The sequence below is a fragment of the Pantherophis guttatus genome, chromosome 6, assembly GCF_059756535.1.
Source record: "Pantherophis guttatus breed Tessera chromosome 6, ASM5975653v1, whole genome shotgun sequence".
Taxonomy (NCBI): Eukaryota; Metazoa; Chordata; class Lepidosauria; order Squamata; family Colubridae; genus Pantherophis; species Pantherophis guttatus.
Window position 1 is genome coordinate 38840329 of NC_142068.1, and position 24695 is coordinate 38865023.

The 24695-nt window shown below is 36.7% G+C and overlaps 1 protein-coding gene across 4 annotated transcripts in view; it reads left to right on the plus strand.

Annotated features, from left to right (window-relative positions):
- PAK2 (p21 (RAC1) activated kinase 2) overlaps positions 1-24695 on the plus strand; it is a 39240-nt gene that overhangs the window by 1024 nt on the left and 13521 nt on the right. For 3 of the 4 annotated variants that reach the window (XM_034439568.3, XM_034439569.3, XM_034439571.3), the window contains exons 2-10: positions 10638-10845; positions 14913-15013; positions 15325-15475; positions 16920-16951; positions 18075-18176; positions 19782-19908; positions 21347-21410; positions 21960-22008; positions 22658-22770. In XM_034439568.3, the coding sequence (XP_034295459.1) occupies positions 10659-10845; positions 14913-15013; positions 15325-15475; positions 16920-16951; positions 18075-18176; positions 19782-19908; positions 21347-21410; positions 21960-22008; positions 22658-22770 (926 nt within the window). In that variant the 5' untranslated portion in view covers positions 10638-10658. Of the gene's footprint in view, positions 1-9243; positions 9519-10637; positions 10846-14912; positions 15014-15324; positions 15476-16919; positions 16952-18074; positions 18177-19781; positions 19909-21346; positions 21411-21959; positions 22009-22657; positions 22771-24695 lie in introns of those variants that run through there. The other variant, XM_034439570.3, reaches the window with a different exon arrangement.

The following is a 24695-nucleotide window of genomic DNA, read 5'->3' on the forward strand; positions in this document are numbered from 1 at the left end:
TCGGGAAGAATGGTCCTCTCCATATCTGTTCTGTGGAACAATGGAAATCTCTTGATTTTCTCATAGATGATCTCTGAAACAAAATGTGGATGATCTTTGAAACAAAATGTAGAATTATTTGATCCAGTAGAGTACAGGTAGTTCTAAGTTCTTAAGAATTGGAAGGCAGTGACCTTCAGGTTTTTCCCCCCCCACACACCTGATCTTAGAATATTTCTGAACATACTTAAAATGGGAGTGTCATAGTTGTACTCATTCTTTCAGGGTTTACCTTGGGTATGGTGTTTTTAGATCCTGATCACCCTAGAGGAGGGTGTGTTGGAATGAGAAAAAGATTTCATCTACCTTCTTCCTCTTTTTTTGGTTAGCTGACAGGGAGAGCAAGATGTTGAAATAAATTTAAGGATGATATGTCATTATTTGTTCAAAGAGAGGAGCAAATATTTGCATGTGTAATTCCATCCTGATATCTTAAAATATTTATTTAAAGCTTGGTTGATAATGTTAATTTAGCTGTTATTTAACCTTTAGTATTTAATTTTTAGAATACTGTTAAAAATTAAACAATGAACACTTTACTGAAAATTTGTTTTTAGTTGCAAACAATTTTACTTAAAATTACAAATACAATATATTATAGAAGTCTTTTGTCCTTTGTAAGCTAGCTAAATAAGGTAGATAATTATTTGCATATCAATAGAACATTTTGACTGACAGATGATAGACCAGAACTCAGTCTTTCCTAGCCCTGCGGTACAATAACCTGTTTTACTACTGCAGCTTTTTGACTTGGAAAGTTCCTGCAGCAAATGCTGTAGAAATGGATTCCTATATGGGCTGGACTATGTGGTCTCCTATGTTTCCTTTAGTTGTTACTTTTGATTCCTGAATGTTATGATTTGATATTGTACAGAGGTGTTTTGCCAAATGATTGCTTATACATTATATAGAATCACTATTTAAATAATAATTGGCTAGGCTCATATAACATGCATTCTACTGCATGAATGAGTGATGAGTGGTGTATTAATTAAATAATTGCACTTTTAATGTTTTGTGATCATTAGATTTATGCAGTATATTTATGCAGTCTTTGGGTGTTAAGTGAATTTCCTTGTATGGGTATACTGTGCATACACATACAATGACAATAAAATTATTATTATTATTATTACTATATTACACCATAACGTGGTTTATTTGGTTTTGACTGAGCATGTTATTGAGGATGAGGTGGTTAGATAGTATCATTGATACAGTGGGCAGACTCCAGGAGACAGTGGAGTGGGGGGGAGCTACGGCGTGCTGTGGTCCATGGGGTCTCAAAGAGTCAGATACGACTTAGCAACTGAACAACAAGCATGTTATTTAAATCCAGCCATTACAAATTATTCAATAAACCATAGGCAGACAAACATAATATATGAATTGGACCTGTGAGCATGTATGCATAAATGTTAGAGAGGACATACAGTATGTATGAAAGGACTAAATGGCAGAATTTTGAGTATTGAAGCACAACTGAAAACCAGTTTGCATGGCTACTATTTTAAAAACTTTGTTTTGCTATGCACTTATATTTTTCATATCTGTATCTATCACAAAGGTGTTTTTCAGTTGCCTTTTGAAAAGCACCTTTATGACAATCACAACCTGGATAATTGTGATTCTCCGTAGACATATCTGTATCTGTTACATGATGTCATCATTGTTGTATGATGTGGCTCAGACCTAGACTTAGAAAGACAAAAAGATTCTTTAGATTCTGTGCAACTACTCAGCATGAAAATCTATGTGAATAAAGATATATGTGGATTAGAAGAAAAATGAATTTAATTTCTGTCTGCATTACTTTTGGTTTTTTATATCTGAATATTTGTAGAAGTATAAAAGTGAAAACCACAGTTATATATTTGCATGGTTAGCCAATATAATAACAATGTAAGTAATAATGTTGACCACAAATTTTTGAAAACTTTATTTCGTGTAAAATTTCAATGTATAATTGAATGCATTTTGTTCCCTTGGAATGTATTATTCAGCTCTAAATAGGGTACTCAAATTCTAAATAATCCTTATAGGATTACTTATTGTGGCTTTGTTCATGTTTGTATTGCTTCTGTATTTATACCTTAATGTTATGCCTACAACACTATATAAGCATTTATAGCTTGTAGATCTCAGGAAAAGTAGTTGCTTTTCAAACATTGATGAATAGTTGTATCTTTGCAAATAACTTTAGTATTTATATGCCACTCAGAGTTGATTTGAATAGTGAGATGGACAACATATAAATTTAATGAATTAACTTCCTTTCATCATCTTTAGTGTGTTATTTATTGCCATAAGCCAGCAATTTTGGGTAACATAACATTTGTATTCTCTTCAGAGGGTTTTGTAGCTAGGTCAAAAAGAGCTGAATGACTCTGATGAATATATTAAGTATTTTGTAGAGGAAAACATTACCTTCAAATTGTCCCAAATATTTGTTGCAAAAGAAAGAATGATACTGAAGATTTTTGAGGGTTAAGGTGCTGATCTAGAAATCATGAGAATAACTGAATTATAATAAACTGAAAAAATTAATTATAACATTTTGGAATATTTTATAATATTCTATCCCAGTACAATAAATGGGGCCTAACTGACATTACTTAACTTACCAGTTGCCATTTTTCCAGAGATGAGTATAGTTATAGCATGTAAGTCCAAATCAATTTGACAGTTTATGGTGGCTAATTTTTTTTTTAAATCCAGTAGCCAAATAACAGTGGAAGATAAAGAGGAAGACCCCTTTATCTTCCAGTAGCCAAATAACAGTGGAAGATAAAGGGAAAATTAGAGTTAAGCAAATGGAATAGTTTTCTATTTGCTATTTAAAATATTTTTTTAAAAAAAATCTACTTTGAAATAAGTATACAAGCTACATTATATACAGTTAATTGTTGCAAATTGGGCTTCTCTATATTGTCATGCATACATATTTACTTTTATTTGCAATTAAATGGAACACAATTCAAATGGTTTTAATCAATTGTCATAAGTATTTAAAAGTAAAGGAAACTATGGCTGTGAGAAAAATCAAGAAAGTTATTTCACAGTTGTACTTCCTCCTAAAAATAGCTAATAATATTTAGCCCTGTGTGCATAATTTATTTGCTTTTAACTACTAGCATACTATACAGTAATGTTGAACTGATTAAAATGTAAGGTACTTAATGTTGATTATTAATTAACTGATTAATGATGGATTCCATGTTTGCAAATTAGCCTCCTTGCTAAAATTTACTTCTCAAACCTCCCTCCCCCCCATTTTCAGATTTGTGGAGAGAGATGAAATTTTTTTGTCACCCAACATGCATGTTCCCAGCCACGATTGAACAAGATGCCTTCTTGTTTCCTTCTTCCTTCTCATACTATAAACAAGTGTCCTTTTTGTGGTCCATTTGGCGTTACATTTTTGCATTTTTTTGCTGAAATATATATTAAATAAGGTGTCTTTAAACAGGAAACCCAAAACTAAGTTATATATTGATTAGTTGAGGGGTCCTTGGTGCTCTCTGAGCTTGCTTGTTTTTTTGCACACGTTTCATTACCCAAACCAGCACAGATGATGTTATCTAGTTTGGGTAGTGAAACATCTGCAAGAAAACAAGCAAGCTCAGAGAGCACCAAGGAGCTCTCATCAACCCTGAGCTACAAATATTCTCCTTTATATTGATTACCGTATTTTTCGGTGTTTCAGGCGCACCAGAGTATAAGACACACCTTAATTTTGGGGGAGGAAATCAAGAAAACAAGAATTCTACCTCTGCCTACCAGCATTTTGGAACGGTCTGGGGGGAATCTGCCTGGCAGCTTCGGGGAACAAAGCGGGTGCCATGATTTGCGGCTGGTCACCCCTCTGGCCGCCCAGCAGGCAGCTTAGGGCAGGCAATGGCCACAATGACTTCACTCCCCTGCAATGTAGGAGCTGCCGCCTAAGCCCTCTGTGCGCAGGAGCTGAGTGAGCCGAATGAGAGCTCCTAAAGAAAAACGCCCCTCCTTTCCAGCCACCGCTGCCCGGATTCCCCAACGCAATAATCAGAGCCGTGTTTTAGGTGGCGGATGGCCAGTTCCTCTGCAATGTGCAGCGGGGAACTGGGAACCATTTTGGATTCGGGGAGGGGATTGCAGCGCTTCTGCTTGAAATGCTTTTCTTCCCGTTGGGAAGTATAAGACGCACCCAGATTTTCACCCCCTTTTTGGGGGTAAAAAAAAAGTGTGTCTTATACACCGAAAAATACGGTAGTTTATAAAAATGATGAATCCAGAGCTATCTGGGAACCTAACCTTATATTTCCCTTAGGAGTAATGGTTCAGTATTTGCTAATTCAGTGTTTGAGGTGTTTTTATAGTATAAAACTACCATGAATATTGGGAATTGTTGGAAATTAAGGAATCTGTTTGGAACAGAAGACAAAACCAGTCGGATAGAGCTAAACTATACCCCTGAAACCTCCATCAGTGATTTGTAGTTCAGCAATGTGTGGAGAGACGTGAGTTCTCATCGCAGTAGGTCACTTTTTTACATTCTAAATTGCACCTGGATGATGATAGAAAGTCCAAGGTGTAATTACTAACAACTAGTTCTGTTAGAAGCCAAGCCATAATTTTTTGCAGTGTTTAGATTTCCCAAATAGCTAGCCTCAGAACTCTAAATAAAGGAGATAATTGCTTCATCTAAAATACATTTTTGTCATTCATTTCTGACCTGTACCTAGAGGGAAAAGACCCAGAACATATTTGGTGATTTGCTTACAATACCCTTTGTTGGCTCTGAGTCAGGAGAGGAGCATTTATTGGAGTTTCAAATGCCAGGAGGAAATAGTTGATATGCTGCTTCAATTAGAACTTGGCATAGTTCTGTAACCTTTAATTTACACATTGAGTATAATGAGCAAAGTTTGATCAATGGGAAAAAACACGAGGATTTAATTTCAGATGGATTATTTACATCATTTTCTTTGATCCAAATAGTTAAGGTAAAGTAGATTTTGTGAATAATATTAGAAACCTTTGTAAAGTTAAATTCTCTTGTGGTGGTACCTTGCTAAGAAAAAACAGTTGGAGTTTTTTCGAACCACTGAGAAAAAACAGCTTCCTTTATATAGCTGATGTTTTATAGTGTAAGTAGTTCCTTGCCTCACTCAAGTTTGAAAGCTTTACCTTGGCACTCTTCCTGAAGAATGTTCTTGATTTTTTGGCAGTAACAATGTATGTGTGAGGGTGTGGAATTACTATCCTTTTCCATTGCTCTGCTGGGTTGTTTTTTTGCTTTGTGGAGGCAATGTTTCCCTTTGTTTGAAACACTTGTATAACAAGCCATCAGCTTTATGATAGTGTACCTAGGTTAAGTACTAATTATCTACTGTCTGGAGCCATTATAACTAGCTCATATTTATCTTCGGTCTTCTAAAAATACTGTCTTTTCAAACATGAGCAAGAAAATCCTTGGTTTTAGATTTAACTGTAATTTTATCAAAATAAAAGACCCAATTCCAAGACACGCAATAAGAATACTATTCAGTAGGAAAACTAAGTTAATTAATTATCAGATCATTTATTTCCTACTTGGGAATATTAGTAAAGAATTTATGATATTTTTGAAGGGTTCTGAACTTTTTTTATTGTTTACTACATTAAATGTTGAACTTATTTTAAACTTTCCTTAAAATGAGTGGTAGTGGGATTAGGGATGTCCATTGTATTGGCTCCAAAGCTGAAAAAGGGGCTTGCTTGCTTAGGGCCCATAGTAACCCAGCTGGCTTTCATGCCTAAGGTGGAACTAGAACTCATGGTCTCCAGCTTTCTTGATATGAGGATGGGTGCATATGCCATATGGTTTAGTGCGGGTGTCTGTAACCTGTGACTCTGGAGCCACATGCGGCTCTTTCATCCCCCTGCTGTGGCTCCCTATCCGCTGAACCCACCACTGGCTGGCCCCGCCCCTTGCCCTCCTCTCCCAGTCACTCCTTGCCTGGCCTGAGAAGGTAAGGGTGACGGCGGGGGATGGACACTTGTTTCATATTCCAGAGCGGGAGCAAAGCACCCATGTACTTGCCATATCTTTCAGGTGCTTCTTCCAGCCCTTGGTGCTGTGCACACCTCGGTCGCTCGGGGAGATGCGCGACTTGCTCTCCGCCCCGAGACACTGGCCTAGCCTGGTTGCAGCCGATGCTCTGCATTGTAATGGGCTCCAGGAGGAGGAGGGGACATTGTCTCCCTCACTGTGAAGCACGCTAAATTTAACTGTGCTGCGCAAGGTGCTGTGAGAGCAGTGGGTAGGCTATGGAGGTGGCAACAGCAGCAGCATCGGCTGCAGCCAGGCCAAGCCAGTGTCTCAGAGCAGAGAGCAAGTCACGTGTCTCCCTGAGCGACCAAGGTTTGCGCAGCACCAACAAGGGCTGGAAGAAGCGCCTGCAAGATATGGCAAGTACAGGGGCGCTTTGATTGTGCTCTGGAATATGGAGCGAGTCTCCATTGCCTGCCGTCGCCCTTACCTTCTCAGGCCAGGCAAGGAGTGACTGGGAGGGTGAGGGGTCGGGCCAGCCAGTGGTGGGTTCAGCTGACAGGTAGCCACAGTAGGGGGACGAAAAAGGTTCATTTATCTGGGAACCTGAAATGACTCCTGATTTAAATATGGTAAAAAGCACCCAAAGAAGAAGAAAGAACAACATCAGCAAAAAAAACCCCAACCCACCAACCCTCACCTGTTTTTGGAAATGGTTTAAGAGAAAACACACACACACACACACACACACAAGACACACAGAGAGAAACAGAGAGGGGGGGGAGAAATACCTGTTTCCTACAGAAAACACCAGGAACCACAAAACCTGGGTAAGCATGGCTGGGGGTGTGTGTGTCATGTGTCTGGGTGGGAATGAGTGACATCAAGTTGGCCACGCCCACCCAGGTTTTGTGGCTCCTGGTGATTTCTTTTCTGTGGGAAATGGGTCCAAATGACTCTCTGAATGTTTAAGGTTGCAGACCCCTGGTTTAGTGCCTTCATTAGTAACATTTGCCTTTTCCTAGATTGCATGGTAGTTGTATGATCTCAAGAAATACTCATTTGAATTAAGGAAATACCAACAGAGACTAATTCTAAAGCACCTTGTCTGATCCAGTCTACTACTCCTTTTCCTCCGAACTCTAGCCTTTCACGAAAAACCAGAAAAATGGATTTTCTTTAACAGGACTGATATATATACCCCCCTGAAGCACTTTGGCTCTAAAGTACAGAAATGTAAGTAAGATGTATTCTTATAATGATTTGAAAGAAGTATTTATTCCTTACATTTCTGTCTTGGTTTTTCACCAGTAGCTGAAGGCTGTGTAGATAGCATTTCCTTCACCAATTTTCTAGGAAAATTTTGAAATACAGAAGTGTAAAGAGCTTGTATATTTATTTAATTTATATGCCACCCATTTCACCAATAAGGCAGTTCTAAGCGATTTACAAACAGTGCATATCTGAAGTAATTCCAGTAACAATTAAGCATGGTTATTCCTATGGTTGGCTATGGTAAAGACATTATTTAGGAAATTGTGGCTTTTCTTTTTTTTCATTACTATCTGATATAAGGATAGGATAAGTTAGATGTGCAATTTTACAGTTTCCTCTGCTAAATCAGGAAAAGAAAACCTTTTATAATATATTGGCTAATTAAGTTTATTCATCTCATCCACTCCTCCAAGGTGTCCATTTATTTAGAAAATTAATTGGCTGTTTATCTTAAGTAATTCTGGATATCTATCACACAGTACATTTTAAAATGTACTTTAATTAAAAACCAATATAAGAAAACATAGAATACAGTTAAACACAACAAAATGCTACAACTAAGGTTTCCATAAAGAACTCACAATACCAAACACATATATCAGGCTGCACTCTTATGCTAGCCCTAATGCTCGAAGGAAGAGTTATGACTTTCCTGAAGGTGTATATGGTAATAGAAAATATATTAAATTTCATTTTAGATATGTTTATATAAACTTGATCATTTTTAAGTAGGATTTGTTATGTCACCATATTTGGCTCACATTTAATATGCAACATGAACAACACTTCAAGCTGGATTTAATTAAAACATGTTTGCCTTTAATATTTTCATAAATTTGTATAAATTGTATGTGTTGTGTTGAGCTATTTATATCTTTGAAGATTAAACTATTTTTTACACTTAAATTAATATGCCCAATGTTAGGTGAATGTGTTATTTATAATCGGAAATCATATTGCTTATTGGGCTTTGAAAGGACCAATTCAAATGAGTTAGCTTTTCTTTATGAGGAATAAAAATGATTTCATTTTGATTGTATGTTGATTTTTTATTTAAAACATGTTTTAATTTTTAAAAATATCTAATTTATAAAAATTCCACTACAGATAAATAACACTAGTTTTCTAAGTTTGTGTTAGTATGTGGGGAGACTTGGCCAGAGAAACCAACAGAAGGAAAGCAGCTGTGGGGAACAAGAGGATTTCTACAAGTCATGAATCAAACAAATAAGGTAGAACAAGCAGGGTAGTGGGCATTCTCATCTTGAATAATTTTCCTCAAATCAAGCAAGCTCCCCCTATTCCAATTTGATTTGTATACTTCTTCCCTTACTATCATGCACATTTGAAGCTACAGTAATAAATGGTTACTAGTCTTTCTGTGAAATGTAAAATTTCTTCTGGAGTCTGGAAACTAAAAAATTACCTGGATTCTCCTCCTCTGGAATGCTAACTTTAGTTGGAATTTCCCTGATGGAAATGCACTGGAGTCTGGAGACTTTGTTGTCCTTACAACAGAGTTGTAACTGGTACAAGGAGACACAGTTACAGCTGACTAAGAGAATCACTGTGCTTAGTTTAAGATTTTCATAAAGTTAATGCTTATTGATAATGACATAATTTAATAACAGAGGGGAATTATGTAGTTATGGCCTTGACATAATTTACAAGGCTGAGTATAGTCTGTATATCTGAAAAAGGCTGCCTTCCCCTGAAAAATTCTGGGATATTGCTGAGTGTAGACTTAAGATATTGATTTGTGGCATGCTTGGCCTTCATGAGGCAGCTCCTGATTGTGTAGGGCCTTCTTCCTGAAACCGTACCTGCTTCTTGCTGAAATTTCATGCAGTCTTCTCATAATATTGTGGAAGGCAGGCATATGAAAGAAGTCTCTAACTGCACCTGTGTAAAAGAAGGACCCTCCTACTTACATACCAATACAGTTGGGGCCTTCTTTTGCACATCTGCTTTTTTCAAGGTAAGCATGTGAAAAAAGGCCCTGGCTGCACCACTCCTACAAAAGACGGACCTTTCTTGCTGGGTTTTTCTGTTGTAAAGAATAACCTGGCTAGCACACAGAAACCTTGGACAGGGTGTGAATGGAGGCCCTGTCTGGAATGCAAGTGAAATATCGGCACCAACAGAAAGAAGGCAATGTGAAGAAGCCCCAGCTGAAACAGTAGTGCACCAGGTAGCAGTGGGCAGGGCTGGGTGATGGGGGTACCTGATATCAGTAAGTAGGGGAGCAGCAAGGAAGCTGTTATAAATGTGGGTGGGCCGAGTGGATCTGAATTTCATTCATATGACTGCAGGAGGGCTGTAACTGCTGAAACTTTGAGGATTGGTCGTAAATCCCTTCCTTCCAATGTCACAATTTTGAACAGTTGCTGAAGAAATGGGCATTTAGCAAGGACAGCCTGTACCTATTATATTTTGTATAAGTTTAATGAAATTACAATATTAACTTTCTGATATTGGGAATGCAAAGTGAAAGTTGTATCAAGTTGAAATTGCTGAACAGTCACTTGAACTGTAAAAAGTTTTTAAATGTTGTGCTTTTCTTCTTAAAGAATTGTTACCACTTTGTATTTTTTTAAAAAAGTCTCACCAGCCTTAATAACAAAGGAACATCTTTTCAGATTGAAACCAAAATGCCTTTTACTCTTAAGTACTTCAAACTCTATTAATTGACTTTGATCTTGTTCATTTGCAGATTGGTGAGGGATGAGATTGCTAAATGGACTTAACTTTTTTTTAAAATTGAAAAGCCTCCTTTCCAGATATGTTAAAAGCAATGGTATGGGGGGGGGGGGGCGCGAGAATTGTTAGTTTACTTGATTAGATTTCAGCAAGGTGGGCTTTTCATTTGATATATATATAGAACTTTCCTGGAATTGATCTCTTGCTCCTGATGTAAATATTTTGCAGTATTTGTTTATTCATTTATTTGGAGAGCTTTTGTGATGCTTCAATCATTAGTCATTGCATTTCTGATTTTGAAAAATCTAGCTATCTCTTTCTTGAGTTCCACTTGCTTACCTGGAAAATGTAAGAATGTTTTCTTTTGTTTTTACATGTAATATTTCTGTTAATTGCTGTTTTGTGGAATTATCCATTTTCTAGTTATAATATTGGACAGTAAAAATGTATATAGCCAAGCTGAATTATTTATCATGGCATTGGAATGTATGATTCAATAGTAATAAATATTAAGTCTGTTCAGTAATTTTTTAAAATTAATATGGGATAGGACTAAACATTCGAATGCACTAAGGAATCTGGTGACAAAGTTTTTGCTGTTTAATTTCAGAGCAGTGTCTAGTCATTAATTATGTCTGACAACGGAGAGCTCGAAGACAAGCCACCAGCTCCACCCGTTCGGATGAGCAGTACTATCTTCAGTTCAGGAGGAAAAGATCCTTTATCTGCTAATCATAGCTTGAAACCTCTGCCTTCGGTACCAGAAGAAAGAAAGCCTAGGAACAAAATCATCTCCATTTTCTCTAGCACTGAAAAAGGTAAAATGTTGCAATTGTTTGATTGTATAATAATATTCCATTTGAATTTCATTGCACCATTGTGCTTCTGGGAGACACAAATACAACAAATAAACTACTATAGTGCATTCTGGATCTTTTAAAAATTACTTATGATACATATATTCACGGAGGTGAATGTATGGGTTCATAATACACTGTTTAAGTATTTAACAGGAAAACAGTCGTTTTATGAAGTTTAAAAATAGATTTAAATTAGCAGGGCAGATAAACTGAGAGTGAGAATTCATTTATCATTGCTTTGCTAGCTAATGTGAAGTGTGGTGGCTCAGTGGCTTAATGACGATGGAGACAGTCTATACTCCAGTTTGAGTACTCCTAGCACTGCATGACAGTGAACGTCCGTTACTTATCTCAGCTTCTGCCAACTAGCAATTCAAAAGCAAGTTACATACAAGTAAATAAATTGGTACCACTTCAGTAGGAAAAAATGGTGCTTTGAGTGGCAACACAAATAAAACTGATGCCTAACCTGCCCAAATGTGAGGTGATACTGGTGGTGTGCATTCTGGATAGTGTACAAGCATGAACTAAAGGGATTAGCAATCAGCAGCAGCCAAACAACTACTTTATATTAATGCTGTAGCCTCCTGACTAATGTAACAACTCCATACGTTAAATAAATTATGCTGATTAATGCTTCCTCAAAACAAAGGGAAGAATTTCCTTTTCCAAATATTAAAAAGTAAAAAAGGGAAAGTTGCCATTACAGGTAGTCCTTGAGTTATGACTCTAGTGAGACTTGCCCATTACAGTTGCAAGTTGTGATGGTCATTAAGTGAGGCACGCACATGATCACTTCGGTAAATGACCCCCACCTCTGCTCACCCTGATGATGATGTTAAGTAGAGCATGGGGAGCCTTGTGTAGGGGAGATCCTGGATGCCTAGTGCAGGCCTGAGGCTCCTGTGAATGGCTGTGTGGGAAGCAACTCCAAGCCTGCAAATTGCAATAGATTTGGGTGCACTGCAGCCAGCCTGAAGCTCCCCTGAGTAGCTGGGTGGGAAGCAGGCCCAAGGCCTATGTGAAGCTGGCAGAGCGGGATTGGTTGGAGAAATCAGTTGTGGGGGCTGCTGCAGTTTCCCTGTAATCTATTATAAGCGTGAATGATTGCAGGGGCATTGCAGCAGCCATAACTTTAAAACTAGGTCATAAGTAGCTTTTGGAGAGGGGGTGTCTGTCATAACTTTGAATGGTCACTAAGCAGGGGTGAAATGCTCCTGGTTCGGATCGGCTCGGGTGAATAGGTAGCGATGATGGCTGGTGGTTCAGAGAACCACCAATGGCAGCTGGAGGCTCCGCCCACCTGCCCCATTCTCCGGAGTCGGGGAATGCACCATACCCGGACTCCTACTGCTCACCTTTCTCCCGTGGCTGGCTGTCAGGGAAGGCAAGCGCCCGAAAGGTAGCGGAGTCGCTCACTCCTTCTTGAATGAGCCGCTCTGGTCCAGGTTAGGTGCTGCTGAATTAAATAAACGATGTGTGCTTGAATGAGACGCTTGAATGAGCTGCTCTGGTCCACGCGCCGGCTGCGCAAGTGCACATCGTTTATTTAATTCAGCGGCAGGTTGGGTGTGCGCTTGTGCAGCCGGCGTGTGGACCAGAGCGGCTCATTCAAGAAGGAGAGTGAGCGACTCCACTTCCTTTTGGGCGCTTGCCTTCCCTGACAGCCAGTAGTGGGAGAAAGGTGAGCAGTAGGAGTCTGGGAATGGTGCATTCCCTGACTCCAGGGAATGGGGCAGGTGGGCGGAGACGCATGGCGGAGGGCGAGCAGGCAGCAGCTCTGCGGCAAGGCCGGAGTTGAGGAATGGTGCATTCTCTGACTCCTACTGCTCACCTTTCTCCCCTGGCTGGCTGTCAGGGAAGGCAAATGCCCGAAAGGTATCAGAATCACTCACTCTCCTTCTTGAATGAGCTGCTCTGGTTCATGCCGGCGCGGCTGTGAGTGACATCGAGTTGGCCACGCCCACTCAGTCACAGGACACCCCCCCAAGCCACGCCCACAGAACCGATAGGGAAAAATTTTAGATTTCACCCCTGTCACTAAGTGACTGATGATAAATTGAAGATTACCTGTAATATTATATTCGTGAAATAGTTGATGTTTGGTTTTTTTGAAGAGAAAAACTGAAAGGAAAATTGCATTATACTCCAAAAATAATACTTATTTTTGTTATACAGAAGTGAGCAATTCTGTATTCTGTGTATCTGTTTCTATCAGCCTTGTTTTTTAGGTTTTGTTAGAGTGATAATGAATAATGAATTTGTAATTTAAAAGTACATAAATATGTCTCAGTTGTCTCCTGGTACATTTTGGTAGAATGGAACCATTTCAGATCCTCTTTCAGATCATGTTGCAGGACTATGGAAACATGCCTTTTTTGTCACTGCCCCAGTCTCTGGAGTAGCTCAGCTTCTTCAGTTGTTTTTTATAGGCTAGTTTCTAGTCCCCTATCATTGTTCTTGCCCATCTCTTAATCCTTCTTAAGGGTTAAGCCTAACTAGACACTATATTTAGAGAATATGATAAATGCAAAATAAAGTGGAACTATCCATGATTTGGAAACTCTCTTTCTGTTGATGGAGCCCAAAATACTTTATGTATTTATGTAGGAAATGTATATGACTGCCGATTTAATATAGAAAGTCTAGAATGCTCATAACAATCCACAAAATAAATATAATGAAATCTTCATCAACAAAACAATAGAAGTGTGTAGAGAATGAAGATAATAAATTGGTAAACATCATCAGCAGAGCTGTGGAGTCGGGAGATAAATGTTCCGACTCCGACTCCTCAGTTTTTTGTACTTCCGACTCCGACTCCAGGTACCCAAAATTTCCTCCGACTCCAACTCCTCGACTCTGACTCCGACTCCACAGCACTGATCATCAGTAGATCATTTGAAATAGATAGAAATTCTTTCAGTAGTGTTAAATCAGATGACAGCTTCATGGCAAATTTGTTAAAAGCCTCATGTTCTCCCAAGGTTTTCTAATCTTTTGCAAACAGGAATCCTTGAAGCCCTCATATAAATTGCTTCATTTGCCAATAAGGATTCCCAAGTCATGTGGCTGGAAGGGGTTGAAGTTGCCTTGGTAAGGCGCTTTGTTGATACAGACTGAATACTTAATGTACATGATTGTTTTGTGAGTATACTATTGTCCATGGATTTTTTCCCTAGTCTGAGTTTAGCTGTCTCTCAGCAATGGCTATTTGGAATATTGGAAGTCTTCTTATTAATGTTATTAGTAATATCTGATGAAGAGCAATAAGGGCCAGTAAACTATTCACATGGCAGTTCCGTTTTCTTTGATGTCGCTGCCCTGTTCATCAAGAGTTTATGGCATTACACCCCTGGGGAAAAAAAACCTCAGTAATTCTTGACCATTTCTGAGATTTAACAGACACTTCAACATCTTTAATTATTGAGCATAACCAGTTTTGTTTGTAGCCAGTGAGCATCACTGTTTTAATAATGGAGACTTTTCTTTCATCACTCAGTTTGTAAACAGCTTTCAGTAAGTGCCTGGAGAAGTTTTACAAAGAGAGAGCTGTTGCTTTCTAGGTTTGCTAAACCTGGAGCTATCTATTACATGACCAAACTTCTCCATTGCCATCTGTCTGTCTCTCTCAGATTTCACTCAACAAACTAATAGCTTCTATCAGAATTTCAGGTGACATTGGTTGCTTTTTTTATGCTAGTTTTGTTTTTTGCCTTTCTTTTTAATAAAATATAGAAAAAATTATGGTTCCACAAGCAAATTCATTTATGTTTTTGAAGCAAAAAGTTTTGATTCATAGATATTAGAATTAAAAGTGTGTTCATTTATGACAGCTGAAATTTGATTTGATGTCTGGTTCAAGACTTTCTGAATATTAGGATAGTGGAGCAGTTCTATATTTAGTGATTTTCTGTATATAATGTTTTAAATGTTAATAGCAGGTTTATTAAAACTTCAAAATAATTGAACTTCAGAAAGGATGACTCCATTCTGAAACTAAATGTGCTTTCTTTTCTTTATAGGGAGTAGGAAAAAGGAAAAAGAGAGACCTGAAATCTCTCCTCCATCAGATTTTGAACATACTATTCATGTTGGTTTTGATGCAGTTACTGGGGAATTCACTGTAAGTATATTAAACTTGTCTCCTTGCAGTGTGCATTGGGATACTGCCAGTGTGAAATTAATGCTTAGAACGTCTTACCTTTTTTGTTACAAGAGTTTTCATACATTTCAGAACTAAAACATTTCAGTAAATACTTCTTCCCCTTACCCAAAGATTAGTCATGTACTTGGTACCTTTAAGCAAGTAGAATATTCTAAGGAGATTTATCATTTGAGAGGATATGATATAATAAATTCTGTGAGAGAATATGATATAATAAATTCTGTACTTCAGTGTTAAAATACATGCATTTGTTATTTCCCCCCCCCCAGGGAATGCCAGAGCAGTGGGCTAGGCTGCTACAGACGTCAAACATCACAAAATTAGAACAGAAAAAAAATCCGCAGGCTGTATTAGATGTTTTGAAGTTCTATGATTCTAAAGACACAGCAAAACAGAAATATTTGAGTTTTTCTGCTCCAGGTATGTCTTTGGGCTAACTCATGGGGCACTTTAAACTCATTATTAGGTATAAATGAGCAAATCTATGTGTAACAGAGCTTTCTAGCATTTTGGAAATAATTAGGAAGTGAGTGTTTCAAAAAATGAACGTGGCATATGTCTGCAATTTTTTAATTTAGCTGTATCTTTTGCCAGAACTGTGCAGCTGTTTTGGAGAGATGATTTTAGTAATTGGCATATGAATTATTACCCATTTAAAGAATTGGAAGGGCATTTGAGAAAGAAGAGACCAATTGCTGATGTGAGTTTGTTTTTATTTAAAGTAGGGATCTCTGCCCATCTAAAAACTAAAGTTACTAGCTCCATGCATGGTTTAAGGATGAGTTAACTCTATTAGATTTGTGATAGAATCTTAGAATTGTAATGGATTTTAGACATCATCTAGACTAGTTTCCTGCTCAGTGTACATTCCACTAGATGGTTCACTGACTATCCAGGCTTTGAATATCTCTTATGAAGGAGACTATTTCATGCTGCAACTTGTACGGTCAGGAAATGTCTTTAAAGATCTAACCCGAACCTTCTTTCTTGGAATTTTAATCTATTAGTTCTGGTCTGATTCTGATTCTAGGGCAATGGAGAATAGTTTTCTTTCTTTTTTTGGGTAATAGCTCCTCAGTTATTTGAAGACTGCTATCATACCTCTGTTCAGCCCTTTATTCTGTAGGCTAAACATACTCAGATCTAACTTTTAGAAACAGCACATGATTTGCAGATCAAGTTTCTTCTTTCAATTAATGAAGGTAGGGCAGCCCAAAATGCACTTCATTAAATATAAACTTGATTTGAAGTACAATTAAGATTTACTTTTTTAATTGTGCATAACTATGAAATACTTTTAATTTCCTTGGAGACTAAAGGGAATAGTACCGGTATCATGAAATGGAAAGAGTATGAATTTGTGTTTGATTTCTTCAGGTAACAGTTTGATAGATACAGTAGAACCTCTGGTCACGACCATAATTCGTTCCATAACTTTGGTCGTGACCTGAACCTAATTTTGGAAATTTAGTGCTTACAAAAAAAATGGTGTGGAAGGGGAAATCAGCCATGAAAAAAAAATTATGGATTTTTTTGGTCGGAACCCGATTTGGTCATGGTCAGAAGCGTTTGTGACAAGAGATTCTTCTGTACTTTATTGTAATAGTGCAGGAGAGAGAATATGGGTTTCATTCCTCATCTTTTGCTTCTTTAGAAAATAGTTGAATCAAGTAGGGCTTCTTTTTTTTAACTGCAAGCATATTATACTGGAATAAAACTAAAAGCTAGACTTGTCTCCTTATTTCAATTTGTTCAGAACTCTCTTTGGAACAAGGTGTGTATCATCTCACTACATTTTATGAGTGTTATCATTACTGCATTAATAGTTTAATTTTTTTGTTCATGTTAAATATTTTTTTTCTAGATAAGGATGGATTTCTTTCAGGAGCAATAGCAGTAAGTACATTTACATTGTTTCCTTTCATGTCATTGAAATCCTGTTGCACAGTAATTTTAATTGGCTTCAGATATTCTGTGTTTCAACCTATTTAGTTATCAGAGAGATAATTTCATTCATTTTAATTAGAAGTTCAGTTCATCAATAGTGCTTTCAAGATCATTTAATGGGAAACTATTTTTTTTATATGTTAACGTTTCACAAATTAATTCAACTAAAGCAAAAGAAAAGTGGGAACTCTTCTATAGGTTAGATGGTTTCTTGATAGGTGGCAATATCAGCTTTTAGCTTCTGCAAAAACAAAAGCCCAGTAAAATGATTTAAATCCATTTACCCTAATTTCCTCTTTCAGATTTCAGTTGCCATTCATGTTTTGAAGTTCAATTTCTATGGCAGCTTATATATATAGTACTCCTTCGTTCACAAGTCCTTATTGGATAAATTATGCACATTAGATTTTTGATATATAGATTGCATAGTTTGGATATATGTATCTTGAGTTCTGTATTCTCTCTACCCAGGCATGAAATGCAACAATAATACTGTGCCTTTGGTTATAAACATTTCATATGGGAATAATAAATGATATATTGCACTGTAATATAAAGGTAGACCTTGACTTACATTCATTTATAAACCGTTCAGAGTTATAGCAGTACTGAAAAATCTGACTTATGACTAGTCCTTATACATATGACCATGACATCATCACAGGTCATGTGATCAGAATTCAGGGGCTTGGCAAACTGCACATATTTACGACAGTTGCAGAGTCCTGAGACCAAGTGATCACCATTTGTGATCTTCCCAGACGGCTTCTGAGAAAGTTAATGGGGGAAGTTGGAGTCGCATAATGAGCTCATGATTCGTTTAACAACTGCTGTGATTCGCTTAACAGTGGCAAAAAAGCAGTAAATTTGGACATGACTCATTAACAGCCACTTTGCTTAGCAACCAAAATTGTGGTTATAAGTTGAGGACTACATGCAGTGTTTTCAACTACATATACTTTTTATAATGAACAAAAATTTAAATAGGCCTCATAAATAAATAAATCTTTTATAGTTCAGTTCACTTATTTTCCACATCTGTTTTTTTTTTAAAAAAATCTCTAATTTATAGCCTAATGCAAAAAGGTCAGAGCCCTCAACAGCAACTGAAGAGGAAGAGGAAGATGAAGTGGCTCCTCCAGTTATTGCTCCAAGACCAGATCATACAAAATCGGTGAGAAGTTTTATTTCATTTTTACTACTTAATGCATAGCAGAGCTTTTTGAAGTTTTTCTACAATCTGAGGAAGTATAGCTCAAGTCTCCCTTAAACCAAATGGTCTTGGTTACTTAGATCTGTTGCTTTTAGCTACAATCTTTTTGTAATGTTATTGTTCACTGTAATATTTATTTATTTACTATATTTTTCGGACTATAAGACGCACCGGGGTATAAGACACACCAAGATTTCAAAGATGTAAACAAGAAAAAAAAGTTTTTGCCCTGCCCGGTCCCCAGGAGCATTCTGCAGGCCTCCCAAACCCTCTACGTGTCCTGTTTTTCACAAAAACTGACTGCGCAGAGGGTTTGGTAGGCCTGCAGAGTGCTCCTGGGGGCTGGGGAGGGCAAAAATGTAACGCATGGGGGGCTTGGGAGGCAAAAAACGGGGTGTGCACAGGGCTTGGGAGGCCTGGGGAGTGGTCCTGAGGGCTGGGGAGGACAAAAACGTGATACATGAGGGTTTGGGAAGCCAAAAATGGCCCCGTTTATTGTGAAAACGGGGCGCGCAAAGGGTTTGGGAGGCCTGCAGAGTGGTCCTAGGGGCTGGGGAGGGCAAAACCGCCCCCATTTTTGTGAAAAATGGGCCAGTTTTCAGTCTCCCTAACCCCCCCATGCGTCGCGTTTTTGCCACATGTTTTTGAAAAGTGATTTGATTTTACTTTGTTAGTGTGTTTGGCTGCTAAGGGCAAAGCACGACTTGAATAATTGCCTCCATATTTATAGAGGATGATAGTTTATAGATTGAAATATGCAAAAGACGAGAATTTTCAACCTACAACCATTTCTTTAATGACAGTCCAGAGTTACAGCAGCCTCGGGAAAAGTGATTATTGAACCGTCCTTGACGTTATGACCACGAGGTGTGGTAACATGATTGTAATTCAAGCATTTGACAATTCGCTCACATTTACAATGGTTGTAGGGTCTTGTAGTCATATAATTGTGATTTGTGACCTTCCCAGCCAGTTCCCGAAAAGCAAAGTCAATTAGGGAAGCTGAATTTGCTTAACAACCACGGGATTCACTTAACGACAGCTGTAAAAATGATTATAAAATCAGGTCCAGTCATGTAATGATTCATTTAATGACTTCATTGCCAAGTGACCAAAATTTCAATCCCAGTTGTAAGTTGAGGACTATGTATAGTAATGTTACAGTACACCAGATAATATAGACCAATCCTTTATTCTCATAAAGGTAAAGACATATTAGAATCAAGCTGAACTCATGGTCACTGTGGAGAAATCCATGTAGCTTTCTTGCCAACAGTGTAGAAGTGATTTGGTCTTCTGGGATAGTTGTCAACTTCCTAGTTTAATAGTTGCCTTATTTTTATCTTTCATATATAGTAGAATCATGGAGCACATTTAGAGACTAAAATCTGTCTGGATTAAATTACATGTTACTTTTTTGGGGAAAAAATTAAGGCTCCATTTTTATAATCATTATAGACCAAACTTCAGTGTTAATCAGCAATTCAAATAGTTACATAGTTGAACTTGAAAAGAAATCAGATGTTAAAATACTATGAGATTACAACCATGATCTTGTTTGTTAAGGTTTATACACGATCAGTAATAGATCCAATCCCAGCACCATCTGGCGATCTAAGTGACAATGCTAAATTAGCTGATAAACAGAAAAGGAAAAACAAGATGTCAGATGAAGAGATCACAGAAAGATTACGTAAGTAGGAATTTGATAGTCATAAAATAAGACTTTAATTATCTCAAAACCATATATGCTGCATAGTCTTTATGAGTCTGATTTATTCCTAGTAACTACATGAATACATCCATGTAATTTTCTGAGCAATTTTGTTGGCACTGTCTCCTTCTAAGAACCCCAGACAGTACTTAGTTTTTTTGAGATCAAATAACAGTGTTTGGGTGCTGCCAACTAATGAGTTAACCTTTTATATATGTTTGGATTTGACTTCTTGTACAAATACCAAGTGGATTTTCTTGTGCAGACACACTGTGGGAATGTTGTATGAATTGGTATTAGAATAATAAATTGAAGAACAGCTTTAAAATTCAGAATCTGAAGTCCTAACAAGGCCTCTTTGGATAGAAAGAAAGTTGCTTTAGCAAATAGTATTAAATATATTGTGTTGTATCTGATGAATATTGAAAGGTCCTGAAGAAAATTATCATCACCTGTTCAAAAATCAAACGGCAACAATAAACTTAATTTTGTGAGAATAGTTATTTCCTTAGCGTATACGTCTCTCGTCATTGTCAATTGTATTGTATGCACCAAGACAAATTCCTTGTGTGTCCAATCACACTTGGCCAATAAAGAATTCTATTCTATTCTATTGTAGATAAAACCTGTTTTTGGAATGTTGCATATTTTTTTAAAAAGATATTTGTAAAACCACAAAGTCCAGGCAACGCTTGAATTGGGGGCTGTGCTGGACTTCATAAAATTTGCTAAACAATGTAAAGTAGGCAGTGCATATGCCCCTATGGCTTTGCTTTTGCATATTGAAATAATAAAGAAGAAAGACCTTTTTTCCTTAATCCATCTCCTGGCAATCTGGTTTCAGAACTTCATTGTTAGAAATGGCAAGTTGATAATCTTAATTAGAGTTACTTGGCACTGTAGAATTTTATTTCCCTTTATTTCCCAGTGACTACCCGTCCTCCCAAGATAATTTTTCTCAGTGAAATGAACCCTTGAAAAATTGTGATCTGTTTCCTGAGATACAGTTGTTCATTAAATGAGATAAGGAATGGCTTTGTAATGCTTTGCAGAAAAATATGTGAGACTGCAGTTAATCTGTAACAGGTTGTCTGCATACATTATAAGGGATGAATTCAATAACCACTGTATTGAGAGAGAGGAATTAGTGCTAATAAAGGAGGTTGTCCGGCCTTCGAACTACCTTTGTGTTCTGGAGATAAAGAGCTGCATTGGTACAATTTAGAAATAGTGCTTTATGTGAAACAGGAATGTTGATAGAAATATATCCTTCCTCTTTTCATTAAACAGAGAAATGTTGAATCCAAACAATACAAGAGAAAATATTGACTTCTAATTATGTCAGTATTGTTTGTGTTACTGCTTTGGATCTGATACTATTTTTTAGTTTACCTATAGTGTTATAATTTCCTTTTAGGAACAATTGTTAGTATAGGAGACCCCAAGAAAAAATATACCAGATATGAAAAAATAGGACAGGGGTAAGTATTCATAAATAACCTATACATAATTAAATTAAATTAAATTAAATTTTGTTATCTTAGCATATATATGTGTTGGTATGAGTGTATTTCAAAATATAAATCAAACCAGACATCTAACAAAATATAAACCATAAAACAATTACTAATGTGCTGTACTATTAACAATTAATGTAATGAAAAAGGAAATTGTGAACAAGAATTCCAAGCAGTTTACCATTTCTTTCCTGATTAACTTCAGAATGAGCTTTTTCTCCCTCCTTTAGAAGAGAATAGAGAGTGAGTTTATTCTAAGCCCAAATATACAGGCTATAAATTTTGTCCAGATGATTTTATTATTTCTTTCTTATGTAAAATTAAAGATTTAGTTTTTTCTGTTATTTTGTGTAACTATTGACCTTATTGTAGGTTAGTTTATGATTTAATCCCACCCCATTTGTCTTTAAAATACAATGATATGTTCCAGAAAATACAAAGCTTTGCCTTTTCATGCACATGCATGTTAAATACCTGAAATGTTACAACTAATTGCATATTTGGTTTTCTTAGGGCTTCTGGTACCGTTTTCATTGCAATAGATGTTGCGACAGGACAGGAGGTAAGAACAGAATATCAAAGCTGATATTCATTTGGATATGCTGTGGAACTCATTGGTGAAAATTTATAAAATAAATATAAAATAAAATAAAGTTTAACAAGATAGAATGGGATGTACTGCTAAATTACTGGCTTATTTAAAATAGCTAACGGAGACTCCAGTTCTGGTTCAGCAACAGTAATTAGGAGTAAATTATATTGCATTAAATTATTACTATATCTTAATAATTATGAGAAGGATTTAGATCATCATGTTTCATAGCTCATGAGAAAAAGTTGGTAACTAGTTCTAGCTCCAACTGGTGGATCTCATGGTTCTATTTCTGTTCTGACATTGTAATCTCATTATTGGTCGATTTACTTATCTAGAATCAAGGCACAATCACTGACTTCAAGATGAGAAGTTTATGTATCAAGAACAAAAACACACCTCTCTGTTGCTAATGATTTATTTTGGTTGTATTTATATGCCTATAAGGGGTAATTTTCAGTTTATTTGGTCTATCCTCACGATGGAACCAAATGGTTATGGTATTTAACTTGGTCTAGATTTTCCCCATTAATTTAACTTAAACATGCAGAAACCACAGATTGTATACAAATTGCCTCTATTTGAATAACAGCTTCTGATTTCTTTCTTTACTTTTCAGGTTGCTATAAAACAAATAAATCTACAGAAACAACCCAAAAAGGAGTTGATTATCAATGAAATTTTGGTAATGAAAGAGCTGAAGAACCCAAACATAGTCAATTTTCTAGACAGGTAATTAAGTACAACATGTAGCTGATGGAAAGTTAAATTTAAGCCATGATCAAAACAAAGCTTTGGCCATGTCTTATTTTGTCTGTTCTTGCATTCTTGTAAGACCAATATGTTGTGTTTCTTAAAGAAATTATAAGCATACTAAAAAATTTGTACATAACTTTGTAATTCTAAATAAGAAACATTTTATTTGTGTAGTTAGTACTATTTTACAATTATACTTGTATTTTAAAATAAATCACTCTAGTAAAAGAGAACAATTTTTGATAATACTGTAGAAGATTTTCATGCAGTAATCATTACTTACTTTCTAGAAAAGGCTATTATTGCTACTTACTAATGTAATATAATTATTTGTGTCCTATATTTTAGGATCACAGTTCTTCTAAAGTTGATTACAAAGAATATAACCCACTGCAAAAAAACAATATAATAAATGTTTTAAATTATAATCTTCCTGGGCTGTTGGTGATAATGATTAGTGGACAGGGAAGAATCCAGCTGAGCACACTTTTGTGGTGATTCTTACTTGCCTTCATTTCTGTCTTTTTCTTTGATAACTTATGTAAAGGAATTACTACATAATAATAAAATTGTGGGTATATATCAGGGGTGAAATGTTCCTGGTTCGGACCGGATCACCCGATCTGGTAGTGATGGCGGGTGGTTCGGAGAACTGGTAGCAAAAATCCCTGCCCTTCCCCATGCCCAGCTGAGCCGTGCAATCATCAGAGCAACCTTTTCGGCCGAAAAAATGCTTTAAAAAAAAAAAAAAAAGGCTCTGATGATCGCGTGGCCCAGCTGGGATCGTCAGACGCTTTTAAAAGAAAAAAAAAGCCTCTGACAATCAGGCAACTCAACTGGGATCATCAGAGGCTTTTAAAAGCATTTTTTAAACAACCTCTTCGGCTGAAGAGGTTGTAGAAAAAATGGTTTTAAAAGTTAAAAAAAAAAGTTGGCCACACCCACTCAGTCGCAATACCCCCCACCAAGCCACGCCCACAGAACCAGTAGTAACAAATTTTACATTTCACCATTGGTATATATGCAAGAGCATTAACACTAGATATGTGACTGATAATCAGGCAACGGCTGAATGATCTGGGTAGTTAACTGCCTTGACAAAAGGTACTGTGAGGGTTGAAGTTTCCAAGACGTAGTAAAAATATCTGAGACCAGACAAGATCATCTTCAAAAGGTGATGTGGTGCCTTCCACATTAATGGCTAGGAAACATTAAGAAGTCTGTTATGATGTAAAAGAAAGACCCAAGATACTTTGTGACTGATTGACTGACTGACTGACTGACTGACAAATAGATAGATAATAGCATGATATGTATACTTCTTTCTCTCACTCTGAATGTCAGAAACTGACAGTAGAAGAGTCATTCTGGAAAGCGGATACAAAAATAGTCCATATGCTGCTAGACTGTGTCCGCGTGATACAAGTACAATTGTATTTATTGCCATATTTTACTATACTAAGGATTTTATGCGGATACTAAAATTCCCTCTTATCTGAAACCTCCTGTATACAAAAACTATTTTTTGGATTAAAGGGGCTTCTATCTCCCTATATTGCCAAACTGTGTTATGATGTCAACACGATAAGATCCAAGATGACTAGCTACCACATTCTTTAATATAGTGCAACTTGGCTAATCCTTGATTAACACTGAATTACACACAGAATTGTCTGTCTTAGAATTTTATTTCCATATTTTAGTTTTAAACAAATGACACTCTGTTTTTTATCTCTAGAGGAATAAGTTATACTGGTAATAGTGGTAATAATATTCTGTTCCAATTCTTTAGCTTTTATATCTAACTTTCCCCTTTTATTTTCAAACAGTTTTTTGATTGTTTTGTTCTATACTGGTCTTTGACTGAAATTTATTTATTTATTTAATTTATGTAATTTGTA